The sequence below is a fragment of the Sapajus apella genome, unplaced genomic scaffold (genome assembly GCF_009761245.1).
Source record: "Sapajus apella isolate SASKATOON/1434 unplaced genomic scaffold, GSC_monkey_1.0 scaffold33, whole genome shotgun sequence".
NCBI lineage: Eukaryota > Metazoa > Chordata > Mammalia > Primates > Cebidae > Sapajus > Sapajus apella.
The window spans coordinates 8,368,411-8,391,556 of record NW_022436973.1 but is presented as its reverse complement, the minus strand read 5'-3'; the positions used below and the strand labels follow the sequence as shown (position 1 = coordinate 8,391,556).

Sequence of the window (23,146 nt, the reverse complement as noted above, 5' to 3'; positions counted from 1 at the left end):
GTACAGTTCTCAATTCTTGCTACCTGCCTTAGTCCCTTCCCCTGTTTGCCATCCTCATCTGTACCTTTGCTGAGGGAGCTTACAATGGATTGCAGCCTCCATTCTTCCATCATGAGACTGCCCTTCTGCTTACAGTTCTGGGGGTTCTCCAGAGCATCACCAACCCTTGTCACAATGCCAGCTCCAGCCTCCCCAACACATTGAGCTCTAGGTCTCTACCACCTACAAGGCCTGTGGTAGGAGAAACAGGCTGGCCACATACCATGTCCAGTGAGTAGAGGCCAGCAAAGGTGGCACGGAGGCGGGCCACAGCCTCAGGCTGGCCAGGGAGCAACATCTCCAGCATGCCTGCCCTGCTCAGCTCCTGCTGCACCTTCTTAGTCCCAGCTAGCTGGGTGGCAATGTCTGGGCACTTGACAGCACATGACCTCTCCAGCAGTAGACGTGCTTCCCAGTTCTGCAGAGCAAAGAAGGCAAATGGAATTCAACTTTATTTTGCTTCAGCCGACCTTTACTGAACATCCAGGTATGATTTATATTTTCACCCTCATGATCACCCAGGATCATTGCAACATCCTTGTGAGCCAGGGGTGATATGTTATAGTTATGTATCATTGTGCCAGACTGTGAGACCCCCCCAAAAGGCAAGGCTCCCCTAATCTGTGGGAAACAACAGAAGGTGTAAGGGTGTAGAAAAAACTGATGAGTCAGCTTCCTAGTGTTCCATACTTGTTACCATGGCCTACAGGATCCTTCAGGACTTGGCTCCTGTCTACCTTTTCAACCTTGTACCATCCCTGACTCCTCGTCTCCTGCAATCTAGCCACACAGGCCTGTCATTCCTCAAATCGCAAACCTCTTTCCCTCCTCAGGGCCTGTACTGCTTTTCCCTTAGCCTGAAACCCCCTTCCTTTCAGCTTTTCCCATGCATAGCTGGATCCTTACCATCCTTAAGTCTCAGTTCAATGTCGCCTTTTCAGAGAAGGCTTCCCTGTCAACTCTATTTAATGTGGGTCTCCTATAATTCTCTATCTTTTCACCCAGTTGTTTCATTCAAAGCAGTTAGCTGAAACTAAAACACACACACACACACACACACACACACACACACGCAATTTTTTTTTTTTCTATTTTTGTTTACTTTTTTTGTTCTTTTGAGACAGGGTCTTGCTATGTCACCCAGGCCGGGGTGCAGTGATACAATCTTGGCTCACTGCAACCTCCACTTCCCGGGCTCAAGCGATCCTCCCTCCTTAGCCTCCCAAGTAGCTGGGACTACAGGTGCATGCCACCATACCAAGCTTATTTTTGTATTTTTTGTAGAGATGGGGTTTTGTATGTTGCCCAGGCTGGTTTTGAACTCCTGAGCTCATGCAATCTACCCACTTGGGCCTCTCAAAGTGCTGGGATTATAGGTATGACACACTGTACCCGGCCATATTTTTGTTTACTTTCTGATACCCACATCTCTGACCAGACTGTGAGCTCTGTAGCACAGGGCTCTTATCATTTGCCTTGTTTTCTCTTGTATCTCCAGTGTCTAACACAGGTCCTGGCACTTTGTGGGTGCTCAATAAATATTTGTTATTGTTGCTGAATAAGGTGAAATTTGAGTGGGGTTCTGAAGGATGGGTAGAGTCTGACAAGTGAGACTCAATGGGGAAGGGCTACTCAGGCTAAGAGACAAATATGAACAAAGGCCTCAAGTGGGTGATCACAGGATGAATGGTTTATCACCACCAGAGCTGAGGGTATAAAAGGCAAGGAAACAGCAGGGAATCATGCCTCCCAACTCCGGTTCCCATCCTCATGCAATAAGGAGATAGTCTGTCCTTGGCTCCAGACCTCTGCCAAATTGCACACAGCAGGATCAAGTCTTTCCTGTGACCACCCCCCAGCCAATGCTGTCCTTCCTTTGGTACTACTGGTCCACCTGTAGCACCTTCACCTTATCTTCATCAATAACCCCTGGCAGCCAACTACTATTCTGGCATTCCACACAGAATCACAGGTGACCAGAACATCAGAGATAAACCCAGAGAAATGCTCCATTATGTTAGAAGCAGGAAAGCAAAACCAAAGATAAGCAAGGACTTGCCCAGGGTTACCTAGCAAGTCACTAAGCCTTGCAGATCTATCTCCACGTCTAAACCTGCTCTGAGCGCTCAGTTCTCTAAAAATGTTTACCTCTTTAAATGCAACTTTCCTTCCTTGTTACCTCAAACTCTTCTAAGTTTCCTTTGTCCTGTTTTGTAATCTGGACCTATTTTCCCAATAGACAGTTTCTCTCTCCTCTAGTCGCAAGTTGCCATCACTGTTGACCACCTATCTAAAGAACGGGATCTTCTATAGAGATGCCACCTCTGTGGAGCTTCCCCATAGAGTTCAACCCTGAGGGGAGTCCTAGATGAATTACAGACCTAGAAGGAGCCCCCTCAATTTTCTAGTGTAGCTCCCCCAGTTCAAAGAAACAGAGCTAGAAAGGGTCAGGAACCTGCCCCTCATCACAAAGAGGTAGTCAAGCTCATGACCTCCAGTTCACTGCCCATGTTGTTGTTGTTATTATTATTATTATTACTATTTTGAGACGGAGTCTCGCTCTGTCACCAGGCTGGAGTGCAGTGGCGCAATCTAGGTTCAGTGCAACCTCCGCTTCCCAGGTTCAAGTGATTGTCCTGCCTCAGCCTCCCGAGTAGCTGGGACTATGGGCGCCTAGCTAATTTTTGTATTTTTAGTAAAGACGGGGTTTCACCATGTTGGCCAGGATGGTCTCGATCTCTTGACCTTGTGATCCGCCCATCTCGGACTCAAAGTGCTGGGATTACAGACATGAGCCACCGCAGCTGGCCTGTCCATGGTATTTCTAAACTTATTTCCTCCTTTATCGTCTCCCAGCTGAGAGCAGAGCTTGTTAGCCTGTCCATGATGTGCATGTTAGGAGCAGAGGAGAAGAATGGGAATATTATCAGCCTGAAAGTCAGAAAGCCTGGGAACGTCCTGTGGGACCTTAGAGAAGCCTCTCCATCTCTCTAAACGTTAGTTTCTCCATCTGTATAATGGGGACAATTATACACCTCACAGAGTGGTTGTAAGGGTTCAATGAAATAATGGATGTGGAAGGTAATCATGAAACTACATGGTAAGATAGCAAAATAAGGTGATATTACTGTCATTAACATGAATGAGGAGATGATAAAACTTTCTGATTCAGATAAAGGAGAGATAAGAGTTGGCAGAAAGAAAATGGTCAGCAGTATGCTAGAAGTGGCTTACATCAACTAGTGAGAGCTGAATGTTGTTAAACATTTGCCAGCACATCTCTGGAAACAGTGTAAATGGCTGAAGCTCTGTAGATTCCTGAGGATTCAAATTCTAGAAGACTGTGTTTGTTGAGTGAGAGGTAGCAAAAGGCTTGAGGAAGGATAGGAGGTTCTAGCAGCAAGCTCCCCAATAAAGAATTGAAGTGAGGACTCAGGAAAACCCAGGTTGTTATAAGCGTGAGTTGGGTTTCCATGGAGCTCTTGTGGGTCCCAGGAGGCAAAGAATGGTCTCAAAGAAAATACCAACCTGTAGACTGTACTGACAAGGCATGTAGCCATCCCGGAAGTAAACCACAGCAATTTCCTGGCCATCCCTAGAACACATGATGGAGAAAGCTGCTGTGTTAAATTATAACTGATATGTTCAGTGGTTCAATCTATTTCAGGGTACATCAAGATGAATTTGGCTTTTTCTCTTTTTTTTTGCTTGACACAGAGTATTGCTCTGTCACCAGACTGGAGTGTAGTGGTGCAATCTTGGCTCACTGCAACCTCCGTCTCCTGGGTTCAAGAGATTCTTCCGCCTCAGCCTCCTGAGTAGCTGGGACCACAGGCGAGTGCCACCACGCTCGGCTAATTTTTGTATTTTTAGTAGAGACGGGGTTTCACCATGTTGGCCAGGATGGTCTCAATCTCTTGACCTTGTGATCCGCCCACCTCGGCCTCCCAAAGTGCTGGGATTACAGGCGTGAGCCACCACGCCTGGCGAATTTGGCTTTTTCAAAATTCAGCCCACAGTGGAAGCCTGGTCAGGGGTTCACTGGAACCAGTGAAAGTAGATATCCACACTATCAGGGCTTCCACTGAAAACAGGGAGGTATGTAGCATGGAACACTTTAGAATATTCCAGATTTAGAGTCATTCTAAGAAGGCCAGAAGGAACAAGAAGGTAACTAGAATCAAATTAGGTAAATGCATAAAAATGTTGGCTGGAAATTACCGAGCAGCAGAATCATACTGCCATGTGTAGTAAAACACACTTTGTATTTCCACAGCTGAAATGAGGATGCAATTTTTTTTGTTTGAGATGGAGTCTTGCTCTGTTGCCCAGGCTGGAGTGCAGTGGTGCAATCTCAGCTTACTGCAACCTCTGCCTTCTGGGTTCAAGCAATTATTTGCCTCAGCCTCCTAAGTAGCTGGGATTATAGGCACCCACCACCATGCCCAGTTAATTTTTGTATTTTTAGTAGAAACGGGGTTTCACCATCTTGGCCAGGCTGGTCTTGAACTCCTGACCTTGTGATCCACCCGCCTTGGCATCCCAAAGTGCTGGGATTACAGGTGTGAGCCAGCACGCCTGGCCTCTGAAAAAAATGTTAATGGCAGGGGTGAAGGTGGAAATGCAAAGATGTAAAATTATGAGTCTGGTTATAAGACAAAGACTTTTTAAACTTCTTTTCCTTTTCTTTGACCTGTTTGATATTGTCTAGTTTATCTAAAAGTAAGTTAACTGCTTTGTTTTGTTATAATAAAAGCATATTTTAGGCCGGGCGCGGTGGCTCAAGCCTGTAATCCCAGCACTTTGGGAGGCCGAGGCGGGTGGATCACGAGGTCAAGAGATTGAGACCATCCTGGTCAACATGATGAAACCCTGTCTCTACTAAAAATACAAAACATTAGCTGGGCATGGTGGTGCGTGCCTGTAATCCCAGCTACTCAGGAGGTTGAGGCAGGAGAATTGCCTGAACCCAGGAGGCAGAGGTTGCGGTGAGCCGAGATCACACCATTGCACTCCAGCCTGGGTAACAAGAGTGAAACTCCATCTCAAAAAAATAAATAAATAAATAAAAGCATATTTTGAAAAACAATGAATGGTGGTGTGAAATTCCATGGATAGTCTTAATTTTAACAATCACAAAGTTCTAGGTCTAAATATATATGCTGCAATGGTACCCAAATATGTAACACTCAATCTACCTGGTGGTGGCCCCTAGAGAGAAGGATGACTTGGCTTGGAACACAAATCTAGGCCCGAGCTCAGAGAGTGGCATCCAGACCAATCACAGAATGAGCCAGCTGCTCCTCTTCCTCCCTGACTGCCCAGCTTAGCTTCTCAGGCCTGATCTGACCTTATTAAAAGGGATAAGAAAACTTTTAGGAACTTAGGGCATATGAAAACTAAGATGATCTCTAAGGAGACCCTGATCCAGAATGTCAACAGCTCTGATAGAAGCAGACTGGCTTTCTCCAAAATTTTCTGAGGGGATGAGATATTTCAGAAATTAGGAGAGAAGGAACAAGCCATTGCATCTCCCAGAAGAAAGAAGCATTTGGGGGAAGTGGGGGGCAGGATGAGTTTCATAAAGCAGCCTTCCACTGAATTCTTGGGAATGCTTACACAAACAGCCTTCGGTCTTGGTCCAGAGATCCCTTTTCAGAGATAGCTTCAAATCTTCGTCGGATCACGTGGATGTTCCTGGGAAAAATGGTGAAGAGCCAGAGGGAATGGATGCTATGTTTTGGGTGGCCCCCCCCAATCTTGGAGCCATACCTAGAAGTGCCCCTTCCTTTACTTACCTGGCCAGTAGTTCATTCTCTATGGCACGCTGGTCAAATATGTTTCTTTCCTTCTCTTGAGCAATCAGTAGCACCAGAGCACTGGGGAAAGAGCACAGGTAGCCCAAGGCTACTACAGAACTTGTTCTTCCTTTGTTTGTCCCCTCAACCCCCATACCGCCCCACCTCCAGGAAGAAGAATAAGAACACAGGTTCCCTGAAAGACAATATATTCCCTGGAATACGAATAAGAACACTGCTTCCCTGAAACAGCAGATATTCCCTCTCTCAGGAACCCTGGGATTGCCTCAGGCATAGACACCTGATGCTATGATTTCCTGAAAACAGAAAACTTCAAAAATGAAGATGCCTCTGACCCTTCTCCAACAGGCAGATGAAATATTGTAATGATGCCATGGGTTGATGAATTTTTGTGCAAATTAAAATTTAGATTTAAAGCCATTCTCAACCAAGAGAACTTTTTCTTAGAACTTAACATAATAATTCTAAAATCTCTCTGGAAGAACAAACAAGTGGGAGCACTGAGGAAAATTTTATAAAAGAACAATGCAGGGGGTCAGGGGCTAATGGCTCTATTACTAAATTGTAAAGGACACAAAAAAGGGGTGTGGTTCTTACATGAAATGGAACCCTACAGAAACCCACAGTGCCAACTACAAACAAGGCATTAGCTCCTGGGGCCTCCCAATATTCCTGTAATGTACACAGGGCCACGTTTGATCTCATAGTATTAATGAGATCACTAGGGCTTACGTGGCTTCTTTGTCTCTGATTATTCATATATTTCTTTTTTTTTTTAAAAAAAGCAAGGAATTCATTATAATTACAAAGAAATGTCTTTAGCAGTGTGAGTAGGTTTGGAGGGAATGAATTATGGATTCAGGCTCACAGTTTCAAGGATTCTCAAGGTTCTCCTGAAGAAGATTATATATTGACTTTATATTTGGCAATAATTTATAAATCAATAAGTGCTTTAGTGACCTTGTCCTTAAGTGTGCAACAGTGCCCTCTTAGAAATGACCCTTTATTGTGTGAGGCTACACAGGCTTGGGAAAGCCCATATTGAGGAGTTCCATTAACAAAAGGGACCCTTTGTCTGATCTGCTCTTCTACTTTGCCCTCTGCTTACCACCTTGGCTGTCTTAGTCCCTTTGTTTTCTGTATGGAAACAAATTAGGAGGTTAACAGGTCTAGGTAAACTCCTAACCTGGCATTCACCTGGTACCAGAGCAGGCAAGCAGTTGATCTAGAAATAGATCCTGGGGCAGTGGTATAGGCTAGGGGGTATTGAGGAGCCTCATGTACCTAGACAGAGAGGAACCACCAAGGTCTAAAGCCACCAGTGGCTTTTAACTTCTTCTTTTTTTTTTTTAAAGGAAAAAAAGAAAAAGAAAGAAAGAAAAAAAGAACAAAGGAGAGGAAGAAAGAGGAAGAGTTAGAGGGAGAGCGAACGGGAGTGTTGCTTTATTGCCCAGGCTGGAATGCAGTCTAAAAATGGGTATTCATGTATTTCTTAAAGAGGCAGGGGCTTGAGGACTCAGGGAAAAGCTTATGCCAGAGAACTATCCGTTTGGCTGCCAGCTAAGATAGCTCCATTGTCAAAGATAGGTTCAGTCCCCTAACAGATTCTTAGGGTGAATGCTCAGCAGTACCAAACTCCATTTTTTTTCTTTTACATTTTATTTATTTAATTTTTTTTGAGACTGAGTTTCCCTCTGTCACCCAGGCTGGAGTGCAGTGGTGCAATTTAGGCTCACTGCAGCCTCCACTTCCTAGGTTTCAATGATTCTCCTGCTTCAGCCTCCCCGGTAGCTGGGATTACAGGAGTGCACTACCATGCCTTGCTAGTTTTTCTATTTTTAGTAGAGTTGGGGTTTCACTATGTTGGCCAGACTGGTCTCGAACTCCTGGCCTCGGGTGATACATCCCCCTCAGCTTCCCAAAGTATTAGCATTACAGGCGTGAGCCACTGCGACCAGCCTCCATGCTCCATTTTTGCTGTGGCTATACTGCTTTGTGCCTGTGGCTTCCTCCTGAGACCCATGGAATGCTAGGCTTTGGCTTAGGATTCTAAGTGTATTTCCCTGACCTCCTCTACTTGGCCTCTCTTGTCTATCTCTGTTTCTCCTGACCTTGGCTGAAGTTGGACTAAACTCTGTTTGCCTGACTCCTTTCTGCTTAGCCAAAATCCAGGTCTTAGTAAGTCCCCTCTCCTGGTCTGCCTGAAATCTCATGAGGTCAGACATGACATTAAGCTGAGTCTTGGCTTTGAGTTGGGTGTCTGAGACACAAACTAAAAGTGGTGCTCTCCCAAGTCACCTTGCCCTGAGAAAGTCCCAAGGGCCAATGGCTTTGCTCTTCACTTTGCAGCCTAACTCATGTCTCACTCATGGGTGAGGCTATGTGTGGGAGGGTGGCAATTGGCCCAGGCTGGCCCACCTCCAAAAAGAGGCAGAGGAGGAAGGCTGGCAGCTGGAGGTTAAAGTGGAACTGCAAACCCCAGCTAATTAAGTCAGCCTGCCAACTGCAAAACAATCGGAGCCAGGCTCAGAAACATATTCAACCTCTTTTTGCCTTCAGTTCTGAGCACTCTGTTTCCAAGTGGGACTAGGAAAATTAAGGTCAGTTAAGGAAGGTGACCTGACAATAGCATGCTGGCTGGGGGTGAGGACCCCTGAGTGCTAGTGCTGGCTCTGCCAGTTACTTGTAGTATGTCTTGGTAATTGACTTGGGTAAGGCAATTTCATTCCTTGGGCCATGGTTTTCCCATCTATAAAATAACGGTGTTAAAAAGATCACAGTTCCCAACCTTTTATCACCAGGAATCCCCTTTTCTTAATCTACTCATTCTAACCACAGGCCCTGTGCTTTCAGAGTTTGTCTAAATTGAAATCGTAATTCATTTTGCAGGATTCCATTTTTAAAAAAATTTAAAAAATTTTAAAAATCATGAGATAATTGATGAAAATTCATCTGCTCTACCAATGCAGTTTTTCAGTCAATACTATGGAACCATATCTCTTAGAGGCAGAACAGAGAAGTAGAAAGAACATAGGCTTCAGGGGCAGATGAATTCTATACTTACCAGTTGTATAATTTTGGGCAAGTTATTCAAACTCTCTGAGCCTCAGTTTGCTATTGTATGAATTAAAACTAATACAAACTAACACAAATACAAATGATGCCTGGCTAATTTTTGTATTTTTCATAGAGACAGACTTTCACTATGTTGGGCAGGCTGGCCTTGAACTCCTGACCTCTGGTGATCCACCTGCCTCGGCCTCCCAAAGTGCTGGGATTAGAGGCGTGAGCCACCATGCCTGGCCTATTATTATTATTGAAAGTACCACATAATGATCCACACGGAGTTTTTAAAAACATTTTTCAGATCGATGATCTAATTTAATTCTCACACCCTTTTAGGTATTATTATTACTCCTGTTTCACAAATGAGGAAACTGAAGCTCAGAGAAGAAAAGAACTAACTTGCCAAGGTTATGTGTTAGTTCAGCAGAAGAGCCTATCTCACTCTCACAATGGGGGAAGCCAGTTCTGGCTCAGGTGCCACATAACTCCTACCTACCAGTGCCTAACTCTGGACACACAAGTATGTTATTGACAGGCTGGCAGGCAAAACCCTGTGCAGTGTTTGTCTGTCAGCAGTCCCCTAGCTGACCCATCCCCTGGTTTCCCTCTCTTAAAATACAACCTAGTCAATATACTTGAAAGAATATTTGTCTGATGATTTCTAAATGCTTGGAGCCTAAGGTTTCTTAGGTTTTAGTGAGGCTTAGCAAGGACAGAGAGGCTCTCTTGGAGGTAAGAGCATGATTAAGAGTGCACGTTTTGGAGGGAGGTAGACTTTGGTATCTGTCACCAACTCATCACTTAGCCTTGAACAATCCTGAGGTCAGTTCTCAGGACCTCAGTTTCCTCCTCTACAAAATGAGGAAGCTGAACAGTATCGACCTCAGAGAGCTTATTATGAGAATTCGATGAGATCCTGTATGTACAGAGCTTAGCACAAGATGTGGCACTAGTACGTGTATATTAAGGACTATTAATGCCATATTAACATTGCAATAACTGTTAGTATAGTGGCCCCTCGATGATCTGAAAATCACTTACCTAACATCTTCACACATCTGGAAAATGTTTGAGAAATAGAAAGAAAGCAAAAAATGCCTCTAAGCAGTTAAAAAGGATATCATAAAATTCCTTAGTCAAAGCTTATGTATTTACTCATCAAAGAGGCCCTCACACTCTTCAGACCCAATCATAACAATCTGGATCATTTGCTTTCCCAAACCATGGTAAATCAGAAGAGAGGCACGGGCATGGGAGTGGAAGATTCCAAGTTCAAGCATACCAACAGCAGTCAAAAGTAGGAGCTGCCCAGGCGTGGTGGCGCATGCCTGTAGTCCCAGCTACTTGGGAGGCTAAGGTGGGAGGATCGCCTGAGCCCAGGAGTTCTGGGCTACAGTGCGCTATGCTGATCGGGTGTCTGCACTAAGTTCGGCATCAATATGGCGACCTCCCGGGAGCAGGGGACCACCAGGTTGACTAAGGAGGGGTGAACCGGCCCAGGTCAGAAACGGAGCAGGTCAAAACTCCCGTGCTGATCAGTAGTGGGATCGCGCCTGAGAATAGCCACTGCAGTCCAGCCTGGGCAACATAGCAAGACCCCGTCTCTATTTTTTAAAAACAACAACAACAACAACAAAAAAGAAAAGTAAGAGCTGAGAATTGGGAAATGGACAAGAAAACTATGAAGAAAATGAATGAGAGGCTGGGTGTAGTGGCTCATACCTGTAATCCCAGCACTTTGGTAGGCTGAGGCGAGCGATCATGAGGTCAGGAGTTCAAGACCAGCCTGGCCAACATAGTGAAACCGCATCTCTACTAAAAAATACAAAAATTGGCTGGGCGTGGTGGCTCATTCCTATATTCCCAGCACTTTGGGAGGCTGAGGCAGGTGGATCATGAGGTCAGGAGTTCGAGACCAGCCTGGCTAATATGGTGAAACCCCATCTCTACTAAAAAATACAAAAATTAGCTAGGTGTGGTGGTGTGCGCCTGTAGTCCCAGCTACTCAGGAGGCTGAGGCAGGAGAATCGCTTGAACCCAGGAGGTGGAGGTTGCAGTGAGCCGAGATAACGCCTCTGTATTCCAGCCTGGGCAACTGAGTGAAACTCCATCTCAAAAAAAGAAAAAAGAAAATGAATGAGAACTAAAGCCTAGCAGTCAGAGCTATGAGTGCAGGCAAACAGCCTTGCATGCCTCTCTAATTCTAGGTAGCATTGCTGTATTTCAGCAAGCTGCAATCATTGACAGTCATAATGATGACTTCCAGTCAATAAGAGAAACTTAAATCATACTCAGCATCTCTTATTTAAGAAGGAAGCCTTAAAATAATTTTGGCAATTAAAGGTATAAGTTTCTATTCCTAGAAAAGTCCTCTTATTCTCTAATGATGGTAGGCAAAAAAAGAAGTTGCTATACCCATGAATGCTGAAACTAAAGCAGGATCCTGCTGCTACCTTTTCACACCCTTACTTAGCTGAGCCGTAGAGCTCCCAGGCTTTGGCAATTCCCAGGGCCAGTCCCTTGCTGGGATTATTAGAGAGGATCTTGGCAGCTTCTTTTGTCTTACTCAGGACACTGAGAACATGTCTGTTGGAAGAGAGATGACTGTTCAGTAATTGGATGGACCTGGAAGACCCCTCTGCCCATGACCTCATAGATACAGCATGACTCTGAGCATCATTTGAGCACTAAGAAGCATCCTACCATCACATTCCTGGAGGATCCACTTCAGGTTGGAATATGCTGGGCTGCTGTAACCCTGGCCCTTGATGTACATGTCTAGGGGAGACCTAAGAGCCTCTGTCCCCACCCCAATCTACCCCAGCCTCCCAGTGAACTGGGACCCCTTACCCTAGGCCTCCAGGCACTGTCTGGAGCCCTGTGCAGACCATCTAAAATCACTGCAACTTGGAACATCACTGCTGGCTAGAAATGGATGCTACTAGGCCCAGACCCCAGGTAGAAGTTCCTACATTCCTCTCTCTGGGGCTCTCAAGATATTGTTTCTTCTGCTTGTACAATGAAGGGACAGGACTAGATGAGCCATAAGGTCCCTTTTCTCCATGACAAACCAAGGATCTAATTACAAGTGGAAACTGCTGTGGAGTGGCTGGGGAAACATGTGACCCAGGGCCCAGGAAAGCATTGGTTTACACAATAGGTATAATAACACAAGTCATAGGTGGAGTTCCCTGGCCTAGCCAGTGACTGTAGACCCTCAGGATGTCACCCTACAGGTATGCCTGGGGCTGCCCAAGGGACCCACCGGTGCACAGCTGGGGTCCGGGAGGCCAGGCCCCCAAAGCTGGCAGAGATGGTGTTGATTTCGATCTGTTTCAAGACTGGGGAGCCATCTGCGCTGCACTGGAACATGTAGTCTGAGCGGTTCAGGCCCAGGAACACGGTCTGTGGGGAAAACTGAAGGCTGACAATATCTGCCCAGGGGCTGTCTCTGAGGACCTAGCCACAGAGCAGACAGGTACCATGAACTCTACATAGAGATCAGAGGCACCAGCGAACACTCCCCAGCCCAGTGGGATCATTCTTCTGGTCATCCTAGAATTGGTCACCGGGATAAACCCAGTAGGGACCAGTGAGAGGCAGATTCTCATGAGCTGAGGGCCTGGACCAGATTCTTCTAGCAAAACAAAAAACAAACAGAGATGGGAGGGGCAGTTTCCAGACTAGAGTGGGACTGGGAACGGTTACCTGGGCAATGCCCTCTTTTAGGACTTGCTTGTGGATATCAAAGAGACGAGCAGTAAAATCATCCCGTTTGATGGTGCTGGAGGAAGAAACAGAGAACATTTTGCAGGCTTAATTGGACCTAAAAAGTCAAGGAGTCCCATCCCCACTCATTGACTCCTGAATCCTCTGAGTCTACTGGCCATAACTTGAATGTCCACCCTAATCTGGCAGAGAACAGTGGCTAAGGATCCAGCTCTAGACCTGGGCTCAAATCCTACTCTACCACTCACTAATAGGCAACCTCGGGGAATCATTTCACCTCTCTGTGTCTCAGTTTGCTGATTTATAAAATGGAGGGAAGATAATTATATTTATATCCTAGGGTTGTGGTAAAAAGTCAGTAAGATATTACATTAAAAAAACTGAACATACTGCTCCAAAGAAGAGTTAAAAAATGACATGATATACCTGTTCTACACTTGAATAGCTCTGATGGTTGGCAAGCTTTCTGGTTGACATAATACTAACTCTCCATAGCTTTTCCTACACTCTGGGACCTCCCAGGCCAAGCCTTCTCATTCTCCTCCATGGCAGCCCTCAGAGATTAGAAGACAGCAGTTATTCCCTGTGTACCAATAAGATTTTTCTGACCCAAGCTAAATATCCTGTTGTTGTTTTTTTTTTTTTCCAACTAGTCCTCCTATGATGTGATTTCCTCAGGGAAGCCTTCCCTATCTGGGTCAGATCCCCCTGCTATGTGTTCTCATAGAACTAAGAACCACTCCTTTATAGCACTGACTGCAGTTGCAATTTTAAATTTTATTTGTGTGATGATTAGTGTCATCTCTCCTGTTTGACTATAAATGTCATGAAGGTAGTTGCTGTGTCTACACAGGCTCATTGTCATAGCCCAGTGTACTGCCATGACGTGACATGTGTTAGGGACCTATCCAGCATGGTTTTCTGGAGCTTCAAGAAGAGCCACAGTAAGAAAAAAATCCACAAGTAATTAACATCACATGTATTGCCCTTTGAGCTTCAGGGTGGATTCTGCACACTTCCCTTTTTCTGAAGAGGTTCTCTCCTTCATGTGTTGTAGAGGTTCTTCTCCCTTAGGAACTATGGTTTGTATGTGTATGAGAGGAGAGAGGAACAGAGAAGGCAGGGGTTGCAGAGATGAGCTGCAGGTCTCCTACATAATTTTATCATTTGGGTAAAAGTCATGAGCCAGGCTGCTCATGTTTCCTGATCCAAGATTACAAGTACAAAGCTGGCTCCATTCCAGGAAACAGCTCAGGGGGAAGGTGGTGGGGAGATTAATACATTCACGACTCATTGGATTTTCAGCTACAGTCAATAGGTTTCAAGCTTCTTACCATTATGACCTCTTCTCATATTCACCCAAAAATTTTAAAAGATTTTGTCTCTAACAAAATAGTTGTTTCTGTTGAAAAATTAATCAAAGACATCCAGTTACCGGTTGAACATCCCTTATCCAAAACGCTTAGGACCAGAAGTCTTTCAGATTTTGGAAGATTTGCATATATGTAATGAGATATCTTGGGGTTGGGACTCAAGTCTAAACACAAAATTCATTTGTTTCATATATACCTTATACTCATAGCCTAAAGATTATTTTACAGAATATTTTAAATAGTTTTGTGCATGAAACAAACTTTTGACTGTGTTTTGACTGCACCTGTCACATGACATCAGGTGTGGCGTTTTCCACTGGTAGAATCATGTGGTGTTCAACAAGTTTTAAATTTTGGAGCATTTCAGGTTTTGGATTTTTGGATTAGGGATGCTTAACCTGTACAGTATATACACATCTAGCATAATATTTATAGATATTTAATTCTAAAATGAATATATAAAATATGTATTATATATAATAAAAAAAAATATATATATATATTTTTTTTTGAGATGGAGTCTCGCTCTGTCACCCAGATTGGAGTACAGTGTTGCAATCTCAGCTCACTACAGCCTCTGCCTCCTGTATTCAAGTAATTCTCCTGCCTCAGCTTCCCAAGTAGCTGGGATTACAGGTGCCCGCCACCACACGCAGCTAATTTTTTGTATTTTTAGTAGAGATGGGGTTTCGCCATGTTGGCCAGGCTGGTCTCAAACTCCTGACCTCAAGTGATCCACCCACCTCGGCCTCCCAAAGTGCTGGGATTACAGGGATGAGCCACCATGCCAGCCTATTTATATTTTAATTCTAAAATAAATTAAGACATTTTAATAAATTGCCCCAGAATCTGAAGGAAAAAAAAAAAAAGATCAAGGGAAAGAGACAGAGGAGGGTGGATGGACTGAGCTGTTTCAGAGGTTGCTTCCTCACGCCCTGAGTGTGGCACCCCATCCCACCCAACAATGAGGCCTGGGGTGACAAGAAAGGGTTGCTGCTTAGGAGAAGTAGAAAATCTGACTTTAAACCCAATAACCTTCTCTACCTCTGTTTTCCTCCAAAACTAGGCTGACTTTCCCTAATTCCAAAGAGAAATATCAGTCTTCAAAGTAGGGTGTCACGGATTACAGAATGTCAACAATGAAAGTGATCTTGGATTTAAGCCAATCTTTCCATTTTTAAGATAAAGAAACCTTAGGCCCAGAAAAGGAAAGGGAGTTGCTTGAGGCCATATAAATAACTGGTTGAGCCAGGATTAGAAGTCAGCTTTCCTGACTCCTATGACTTTTTGTTCTTGGTAGGTACCTTTCCTCTGTTCCACCAAATCAGCTGACACAGTAACACCTCATGGCTCCCCCATTACCAGTTCCTTGGTTCTAGCAGCTCCTGGCCCCCACTTCACTGCCCCCTACCTGGCGAGAGTTTGCTCCAGGAAGGCAGCGTTCTGGCTGACAGCATCCACTAGCAGGTTGAAGTCCATCTGCACAGCATAGGCTTGCTCCAGCAGGGCACTGGGCACCAGTGAAGGGAAGAGCGTGAATGGGGCATAGCTCACCACCTGTGATCAAGAAGAGAGAATGGGACAAGCGTAGAACACCTGTGAACGGGCTGTCTTGCAAATGTAACCCCATGGAAAGTCTGGCCTACATTTACTGAGGACACACCAACTGTAGATTAGTGGTTACCTTGGGAGGAGCAGAAGGGGAAGAGTGGTACAAAGAGAGCTTTCAGATTCTGTGATAGTTTATCTCTACATATTAAAGAGAGAGAAGCAAAAAAGCAAATCACAAAAAGAAACCCACAAAAAGTTATTGAGCATTTACTATGTGTAAGGTACTATTTTAAACACTTTACATCGATTCATCATTTAGCCCTGTGAGGAAAATACTCGTATTTATTTTTATTTTTTATTTTTTTAGAGACAGAGTCTCACTTGGCTATCCAGGCTGGAGTACAAGTGGCGCGATCTCAGCTCACTGCAGACTCCACCTCCTGGGCTCAAGTGATTCTCCTGCCTCAGCCTCCTGATTAGCTGCAATTACAGATGTGCACCATCATGCCTGGCTAATTTTTATATTTTCAGTAGAGACAGGGTTTTGCCATGTTGGCTGGGCTGGTCTTGAACTTCTGATCTCAGGTTATCCACCCACCTCAGCCTCCCAAAGTGCTGGGATTACAGATACTATTATTATCCACACTTAACAGAGAAGGGACCTGAGACAGAGAGGTTTACAGACTATAACAAAATTATATTCAGCCAGTAAGTGGTGCTGGGATTTGAACCAGGACAGTTACTAAACAACACACACACATGTGCGTGTTTGCGCACAGGTGCACACACACACATACACACACATATACACACAGAAGCCTGCTCCTTGCTAGCTGATGTTCAAGCCCAGGCCCCTCCATGCATCAGGAGCTCACACTCCAGTCCCCTCGCCTTTTGATTTTGATTTGGTTACTGAGTGGGACAAATGTTAAAAAAAAAAAAAAGTGAACTCTGGTTCCCTTAGTAGAAGCCAAGAGTGTTTTTTTCCACCAATGTTAGAGATGGTGACTCAGGTTAACAGGCCTAGAGTTCAGCTGCATTCTGCATTCTTTGGACTTTAACATAGACAAGAAACCCAAATACCATTGAGGACACTGATTCTAGAAGGGAAAGTGTATTCTGAGATCCCTGCCAACAACTGAACTAGAACTTGGGTAAGAGATGAAAAGAAAATCTTGTGACTTGTATTATGAAGAATCCCTGAGTTTAACCTTTGAGTTAATATCAGTTTGTCATTAAGGCAGTATAAGTTTATGGTGTTATAACTTGATATTTATATATTTATTTTAAAAGTACTATTTTTTTTGAGATGAAGTTTTGCTGTGTTACCCAGGCTGGAGTGCAGTGGTGCAATCTCTCTCTGCAACCTCCACCTCGTAGGTTCAAGCAATTCTCTTGCCTCAGCTTCCCAAGTAGCTGAGACTACAGGTGCGTGCCACCACACCTTGATAATTTTTATATTTTTAGTAAAGATGGGGATTTCACTGTGTTATGATCCACCTGCCATAGCCTTCTAAATTGTTGGGATTACAGGCGTAAGCCACCATGCCCAGACAAAATATTATTTTTTTAACAGATAATATAAATACATGATACAAAATTCAAAAGAAACATAAGAATACATAGTGAGAAGTATGTCTCACTCTCATTTCAGTCTCCTGGGGAAAAGACTGTGGTCCAGCCACCAGTTCTCCAACCCAGAGGCAAATGACAGATTAGTGTCTCACACAACCTTCTAGTCATCTTTATATTGACATATAGGTATACATATATATATTTTCTCCTTTTTCACTCCCAAACTATACTTACTACATTGTGTTTTTTAAATATTTCCTTATATGTTCAAATACAGCATTTTCATTGTTATTTTTAGTTGCTGTAGAGTATTCCACTCTTTGGATATACCGTAATTTATTGAATCTAGTATATAGGTAGTTTGTTTATTTTCTCATTACCATTAATGTTTCAATAGGTATCCTAGAAATATGCATTCTAGGTATTTTGTAGATGAGAAAGTCCATACATTCTAAATTTCTAAAAGTAAAAATATCAGGTAATTCAAGTAAATTCATTTTAAATTTTGGTAGATAATTCCTAAATTACCCTTCCCAGCATCTTTTTTTTTTTTTTTTTTTTTTTTTGAATGAGGTCTTTCTATGTTGCCCAGACTGGAATACAGTGGCCATTCATAGGTGCCATCATAGTGCCTCAAACTCCTGGGCTCAAGCAATCCTCCTGCCTCAGCCTCCCAAGTAGCTGAGACTACAGGTATGCACCACCACCCCAGCCCCAGCATGTTTTAAGATAAAACTGAGGAAGGCTGTTTGTGAGAATAAGGTTTATTCGGCCTAAAGCCTTTAAGAGTTAGAATGGGAACTGCAGATTACATAAGGGGTGACCTAATATCCTGAGTACCTATGTGATGACTACAGGAGCATTTCCTTGGCTTTAACACTAGAACTCTGCTGCCCACAACAAGTCTCATCTTGGCCTGAGAAACTCAAAGAGTTTTTCTGCTAAGACTTCCCTCTGCCTCTGTCCCAGGACTCGTTATGCCCTCCTGAATTTAGTATCAATAGTATATAGTTATTCTCTGCTATCTACAGGCTAAAGGCTGAAACACACAATCTTCTCACTTTTGATAGAGACATGAACATAAAATAACATTATTGGCTTAGCACGGTGGCTCATGCCTATAATCCCAGTGCTTTGGGAGGCCTAGGCAGGCAGATCACAAGGTCAGAGATCAAGACCATCCTGGCCAACAGAGTGAAACCCCGTCTCTACTAAAAATACAAAAATTAGCTGGGTGTGGTGACACGCATCTATAGTCCCAGCTAGCTGGGAGGCTGAGGTAGGAGAATCACTTGAACCTTGGGAGGCAGAGGTTGCAGTGAGCTGAGATTGTGCCACTGCACTTTAGCCTGGTGACAGAGTGAGACTCCATCTCAAAACAAAACAAAACAAAAATTATTCTGCTATTTTAAAAAAGCTGTAGCATGTGCATGACAAAATTCTTCTTTGAAGCCAGGTAAGCAACAGGGAGTGATAGGAATTGTGGCAAAAAGGACTTGCATCTTCTCTAAAGCGGGCAGCCAGAACTCTGCTCTAGCCAACTGCCATACAGGAAAGTAGACCAGGGTTGCCAGATGATATAATTTTTCAAGACAAGTTGCATTGCTAGAATTTTTTTTTTATTTCATGATTTTTTTTTTTTTTTTTTAATGTTGGCTCTGACTTTTTAAAAATACTCTGGTGAAAAAAACTGTTAACAATGCTTGCCCCTGGTCGGGCCAACAGTGGCTGGTGAGAGGGGACTTACTCTTTACTGAATACCCTTTTGAATTTTGCACCGTGTTCAAATGTATTTGAATGTATTACCTATTGCAAAAAAATAAGCTAACTCCCCAAACACTGCAGGAGCCAAATATTCAGCCTGGATACGGTTGGTTTACAGCTCTAATCTACAGGATAAAGTTCACACTCCTCCTCCACCCAGTACCTAAGGCCCTTTGGCTGTCTGACATTGGCCTGCCCTCTTTCCCACTACATCCACTTATGTGCCCTGAATTTCAGTTGCATTCTCTTCAACATTGTTTTTTTTGCCTTTTCCTACTTTTGGGTCCTTACTATGTTGTTCCTTTTTCCTATTTGTCTTTTAAGGTCTAGTTCAAGTACCACCCTCCATCTCAATCACCTAATCATAATGAATTACTCTTTCTTCCAGGTGTCCTTTATAGTATCTCGGGAGAGGAAAAAGAGCATGGATGTTCTGAGCATGGACTCAGGAGCCAAATTCTTTGGGCTTATATCCTGGCTCTGCCAATTATTTTACCATTTAAATGACCTCAGGTAGGTTACTTAGCCTCCCTGGGCTTTGGTTTCCTTATCTCTGTTGTGGTGAGGAGTCAGTGATTCCAAAGTGTTTAGAGTAATGCCTGGCACATCGTAAATACTCAATAAATGATAGTTAACATTGTGTAGCAGACTGCCTATGTTTCCTGATAAAGCTGACATTATTCAATTTCATTTTATGATATGTTCTCTGACTAGACCAGCAGCTCTAGAGACTAGGGCTCTGGCTGACTCACCTCTCTATCCTCAGTGCCTAGAATGGCCTGGCATAGAGCAGGTATTTGGCAAAGAATGGTAAAGATTTGGAGTAAAATCACACACACACACACACACACACGCACATGCACACGTGCACATGCATTTTCTGACTTTTTTTCTGGATTAGAAATCTCACTGTGGATTGTGCCTTTTCTAGGCTCCATTAGCTTCCAGAAAGACCAAGTACTGGATTTCCACACAGTCCCTATAGATTAGCAGAAGAAATAAAAGCTTTAAAGGGAAAATGCTTCATCTTAGATGCATACAAGTAATTCATAAAATCTAGGTTCTATTCCATACCATCAGTCTGGCTTAGGTGACAGACACTGTCATTTACTTGGGCCTTAGCAAACACTGAGTATGGACTCCACCAGGCCTGTATTAGGTTCTGGGCACACAGAGACAAAAAAGAATGGGGCTGGCTAAAAAGAAAATATGTTGGCAGCTCTTTAGTCACCAATATGAATTATCTTTTTTTTATTTTATTTTTTTGAGACGGAGTTTCACTCTTGCTACCCAGGCTGGAGTGCAATGGTGCGATCTCGGCTCACCGCAACCTCCGCCTCCTGGGTTCAGGCAATTCTCCTGCCTCAACCTCCTGAGTAGCTGGGATTACAGGCACGTGCCACCATGCCCAGCTAATGTTTTGTATTTTTAGTAGAGACGGGGTTTCACCATGTTGACCGGGATGGTCTCGATCTCTTGACTTTGTGATCCACCCGCCTCAGCCTCCCAAAGTGCTGGGATTACAGGCTTGAGCCACCACGCCCAGCTTATGAATGATCTTAAGGTGTACTGTTAAGTTAAAAAAAAAAAAGGCAAGGTACAGAAGAGCTTGTCTAGTATGCTTGTCTGTGTAAAAAGGAGGCTGGGTATGGTGTCTCACACCTGTAATACAGCATTTTTGGGGGGCAGAGGCTGGTGGCTCACTTGAAGTCAGGAGTTTGAGACCAGCCTGGACAACATGGTGAAATCCTGTCACTAAAAAGAAAAAATATCAGCCAAGTGTAGTGGTGCATGCTTGTAGTCCCAGCTACTCAGGTGGCTGAGGTGGGAGAATCACTCGAACCCAGGAGGCGGAGGTTGCAGAGAGCCGAGATTGTACCACTACACTCCAGCCTGGGCAACAGAGCAAAGCCCCAAGGAATATATTTACTTGTGATTAGTTACTTGTTATGAATAAGCCATCTGAAAGAATAAACAAGAATACCTAAACACAGGCTTTGTGCCCTTTGAATCTGAACTATGAAAATGTCTTATCTAGTCACCCAATTTGAAAAAGTTTTTTATTTATTTTTCCCAAATATGAAATTTTAAAAAGATGTGGTTTGGACTGGGCAGTTCTACTTGTGTGTGTTGACCCTGGAGAAAACTCACACAGGTGCCCCAACAGACATACGCATGGATGTTCCCTAGAGTGCTATTTATGGTCATAAAGACATTAGAAATCACCTCAATAGACATCAGTAGAGGAAAGTTAAACTGTGATACACCCACATCTGGAATACTATGCCTTAGAATAAAGTTGACCCTAATGGAAGGCATTAGAAATTCTAAGACAGCCGGGCGTGGTGGCTCACGCCTGTAATCCCAGCACTTTGGGAGGCCGAGGCGGGTGGATCACAAGGTCAGGAGTTCGAGACCAGCCTGGCCAAGATGTTGAAACCCCATCTCTACTAAAAATACAAAAATTAGCTGGGCGCGGTGGCACACACCTGTAATCCAAGCTATTCAGGAGGCTGAGGCAGGAGAATCGCTTGGACCTGGGAGGCGGAGGTTGCAGTGAGCCAAGATTGTGCCATTGCACTCCAGCCTGGGTGACAGAGTCTCACTCTGTCACCCAAAAAAAAAAAAAAAAAAAAAGAAATTCTAAGACAGGCCGGGCACAGTGGCTTGAGGTCAGGAGTTCGAGACCAGCCTGACCAACATGGAAAAAACCTGTTTCTACTAAAAATACAAAATTAGCCAGGTGGTGGCAGGTGCCTGTAATCCCAGCTACTTGGGAGGCTGAGGCAGGAGAATTGCTTGAACCTGGGAGGCAGAGGTTGTGGTGAGCCGAGATCATGCCATTGCACTCCAGCCTGGGCAACAAAGGCGAAATTCTATCTCAAAAAAAAAATAATAATAAAAAGTTCTAAGACAGACTGTTAAAGAAAAAAAAAAACATATCATAGAATAATATATATGATCCAATTTGATTTTTTAAAAAGACATATTTCTGTATATACATGCCTATGTATATATATGCACAGAGAAAGACTTGAAAGTATATAATCACAAACAATTGCAGAGAAAGCAGAGTCTTCTCTTTCTGATTATGGGGCTTTTCAATAACAGCTCACTGGGCAAAGTGCTTTATGTGAAATTATCCTCTAATTCTCTTACCAAACCAGTAAGGTTGTTTCTATTATTGTTCCATTTTTATATCTGAAGAAACTGCAACTGAGAGGGGTTAAGTAACTTGTCTATGTCACACTTCAAACACCATATTTAAATTTGATAATTCCATCATGCTGCTTTTTTACTTTCTACTTCTAGAGATCAATTTTAGTTACTGAAAAAAATAAAGCTAAAGAGATGTGGTCCCTGATGCAAAGGAGCGACCCCCAGCCTGGCCAGGGCCAGACAGTGGGCGACGGTGAATGCTGTGGGGAGAAGCTGGGGGCTTACATCCGAGGAAGTGGGCTCCTGTGAGGTCCTCAGCAACACTCCCTCAGCCAGGGCCCGGTCCACGGCCTGCCGTGCCAGCTCCTCTAGCTGCTGCTCATCTTGCAAGAGGTTCCCCCAGTTGGTGGCCATCCCAACACCTGCAAAATATGGAGAGAAAAGAGCTTGGTGACAGATGGCCTGCAGCCCTGCCACCACCGAAACTGGCTGGCGGTCACCCCCAACACAGAAGGACCCTGACCTCTGTTGGAAGGGAACAGTGTGGTACAAAGGAGTGAACGCTGGCTGGTTCTAGCTCTTAACAACTTTCACGTGCACAGAACAGAAAGCTTGACAAAGCATTTCCATTGCCACTCTCTTTTGATTCCTAACACAATGACATTATTCTCACAGTAAGGAAGCAGAGGCTTGGAGAGGTGAAATGACTTGCCCTGGGTGATGACTGGTATAGCCTGGACTTAACCCATGTCTCTGGACTCCCACCCCAATGCTCTTCATTGGAGAAAGAGGCACTAATATCAGATGTGACTGAAACAAGTTCCTTTCCCTCCCAGAGCTACAGATTCCCTAACTGTGAAACAAGAAAGATGGGGTATATCAGTAGTTTCCAAACCTGGCTGAACATTCTGGAAAGTTTGGGAAAGTATACAGATTCCTGGGCCCCATCCCAGAGATTCTGATTCAAAAGGCCTGAAGGAAAGGATGGGTTGAGGCTTTGTATCTTTTTTATATATTTATTTCTATTTTTATGTTTTTTACCAGTTTGTTGTCAATTTTTTTTTTTTTTAA

The 23,146-nt window shown here is 43.9% G+C and overlaps 1 protein-coding gene across 4 annotated transcripts in view; it reads right to left on the bottom strand.

The window, feature by feature from the left end:
- The window catches only part of GSS (glutathione synthetase), a 29,451-nt gene that overhangs the window by 3,211 nt on the left and 3,094 nt on the right, over positions 1 to 23,146 (bottom strand). For 2 of the 4 annotated variants that reach the window (XM_032295173.1, XM_032295175.1), the window contains exons 2-10: positions 22,361 to 22,497; positions 15,438 to 15,583; positions 12,633 to 12,708; positions 12,190 to 12,341; positions 11,394 to 11,510; positions 5,838 to 5,918; positions 5,659 to 5,736; positions 3,568 to 3,634; positions 263 to 457 (exon numbers count right to left, since the gene is read on the bottom strand). In XM_032295173.1, coding sequence (XP_032151064.1) covers positions 263 to 457; positions 3,568 to 3,634; positions 5,659 to 5,736; positions 5,838 to 5,918; positions 11,394 to 11,510; positions 12,190 to 12,341; positions 12,633 to 12,708; positions 15,438 to 15,583; positions 22,361 to 22,489 — 1,041 coding nt within the window. In that variant the 5' untranslated portion in view covers positions 22,490 to 22,497. Of the gene's footprint in view, positions 1 to 262; positions 458 to 3,567; positions 3,635 to 5,658; positions 5,737 to 5,837; positions 5,919 to 11,393; positions 11,511 to 12,189; positions 12,342 to 12,632; positions 12,709 to 15,437; positions 15,584 to 22,360; positions 22,498 to 22,598; positions 22,651 to 23,146 lie in introns of those variants that run through there. The other 2 variants (XM_032295174.1, XM_032295176.1) reach the window with 2 other exon arrangements.